Source organism: Fulmarus glacialis, unplaced genomic scaffold (assembly GCF_000690835.1).
Source record: "Fulmarus glacialis isolate BGI_N327 unplaced genomic scaffold, ASM69083v1 C13971889, whole genome shotgun sequence".
Taxonomy (NCBI): domain Eukaryota; kingdom Metazoa; phylum Chordata; class Aves; order Procellariiformes; family Procellariidae; genus Fulmarus; species Fulmarus glacialis.
The window spans coordinates 1-2,336 of NW_009242336.1; the positions used below are offsets into that span (position 1 = coordinate 1).

Genomic DNA, 2,336 nt, shown 5'->3' on the forward strand with positions numbered 1-2,336 from the left:
GCAGCTGCCCCTGCAGCTTTGAATGCTTTTCGTTGTTCGCTACAGACGCCCACAGGTGATCAGACTGCTGCGGTAAGAGATACGGACTTGTCCGAAGAGATGCTGCAGCATGATGTGGAGTGTGCCATTTTGGCCATAGAGAAATACAATGTGGAAAGAGAAATTGCAGCCCTTATGAAAAGGGTAAACGTTTGCTTGTAATATCCTTTTGTTGAGCACTATACGCAGCAGAAGTCAAGCAGGGTGGGTGTTGCTGCACTTTTTGGAAAACCAAGTTCTGTGGACACAAGATATATTGGGCTTTTCCCATGGGCTGGTATCCCTGTGTTCCTTTTCCCACCCCTTACACATACCTTTCCTAGTTCTTGTTTTGCAATACCTTCTGGTTTTAATTGTTTTTTCATTATCTCATTGTCTAGCAGAATAGGAGAGTGTCTGCTGGCCTCTCTCAGTGTGACTAATTAGCTGGTAGAAAATACAGCCCTTTGAAGTCTGCTGTAACTGTCCTCTGAGGGAATTCCTTTTTTTACCTAGTCCTTTACTTAAATTGTGTTCAAATTAGTCTTAAGGTTCTCTGCATAGTTCGGTAATAATTGTGCAAGGTTGGCTAGCTGCAATCAAAATTTGCAGGGAAAAGTAATTTTCTGCACATCTTCTGTGTTTGCATCCTCTTTTTATGTGCTGAACCATGGTAAAATCCCATGTCTTGGAGTACTGTTTATCTGGTGTCCACAGAATACCTGTTTTTTATATGTGCATGAAGAAGAACAGATGCACAAAAGATCTGGTTCTGATACGCTTTCTGCTTTGCTATCTCAGGAGAATAAAGAAATCTAAGGGTGCTAGTGGAGGTTAAATATTACACAAATCTGAGTGGAAGTCGTGTTTGAAGAGTCATTCAACTAAATGGTACAATGGTACAATTGCTTCTGTTGGGGAGGTGTTCCTTCCCTGTCACTCTAACAGAGATATAAGCAGGTTTAGTTTTTTCCACTTGTAAGAACGATGTTCTATGTTAGTGGAGAGCAGAGGGTTCGAGCTCATCAGATTTTCCTTGAGGCTCCTAGTTGGAACTGAGAAATTGTGGTGAGGAGATAATTTATCCAGGGTCGTAAGAACTGATCAGAAATGCTTGCATGCTCTCACAGAAAGTTTCCTCATTTGAGAGCTATTGGATACGACAGTGTATCATCACCGACTGCAATGTTCTGCTTGTAGTAGAGCTGTATATCTTCGTTTTTGAAACATGTGGTAGGCTTCTGAGTGTGATGGGAGAACATGATTGTGTGACCTGATACTTCAATAGTATAGCCTGAGAACATGGGATGACTTTTGAGGGGGAAATTGCAGTCCCTGGGCTTGTTTCTGCTCAGCTAGGAAGTGCTGTGGGCTTTTTTTTGGTCTAAGCAGCAGGTGGAGTATAAGAGGTAAGTAATGCAATCCTTATAGTTAAAAGCGTACACTGCTGCTTAGTTGCCTTTTCAAAAAGTTACACTTGTTAAGAAGAGACACATTAATGACAGAAAATCTGTAGTCAACTTTTGGGTGAGAACTGTACTAATACTGAGTTCCTAGCGATCTCTGCTGCAGGAGTTTGAGAATAAATACAGTCCCACTCGGCACTGTGCTGTAGGAAGGAAATTTGGTAGCTGTGTGTCTCGTGAGACCAAGCACTTCACCTTCTTCTTCATGTGTGGGGTAAATACTCTTCTGTTTGAAGCTGGTTAGAGCTGTGGATCGTTGTTCAGCGTTGCTTGTGCTTGCAGGACTGCACACTAATGGCAGCAGCTTAGCGCCTTCAGCCTTCCCAAGGAAGCAGACCTTGGTCTTCAGGGGTAACGTCAGGGATTTTGCTGGAGCGGTTGGTGGTTTTGTTGTGTTTAGGGGAAAAAAAGAAAAAAGAATGCCTTGTATCTATTTTCTTTCCAAAGTTGGCTTCTTTGCTAATAAATTGTTATGTGTGTTCCATCTTTAAGAGTTTTACGTCTGTTTTCTCTTTTTCCCTAACGTTGCTTGTGCTTCTCCTCATTTCCCTGTGAACAACCAGCTTTCAGAGAAATCCCTTCTCCCACCCAGAGTAGCTGAACGCTGAGCTACACGCAGAAGCAGGTCGGTAACCAAAGCTGCACAGAGGAGCCTGGCGGCTGGCCGGGCCCATGCTCTGCCAGGGGCAGAGGGGAGCTGGAGCACGCCCTTGGCGTGGGTCGGGGGCAGCCCGGTTGTCCGATGGCTCGCTCCCAGGGACTTGATGTGGTCACGGACTGCGCTGGCCGGCGTGTGGAGCCCTGAGGAGGAGCTCGGTGTCCTGCCGGTGTTCTCAGCCACCCAAGTCCCTC

General features: G+C 45.2%; 1 protein-coding gene across 1 annotated transcript; it reads left to right on the top strand.

Annotated features, from left to right (window-relative positions):
• Window positions 1-45: 45 nt before the first annotated feature.
• On the top strand, window positions 46-1,728 carry LOC104070064 (dynein light chain 1, cytoplasmic-like; the record flags this gene model as incomplete). Its single annotated transcript, XM_009586332.1, has 2 exons — window positions 46-183; window positions 1,591-1,728. Coding segments are annotated over 2 exons (276 nt in total), but the record flags the coding sequence as incomplete, so codon positions are not given.
• Between the last annotated feature and the right edge of the window lie 608 nt (window positions 1,729-2,336).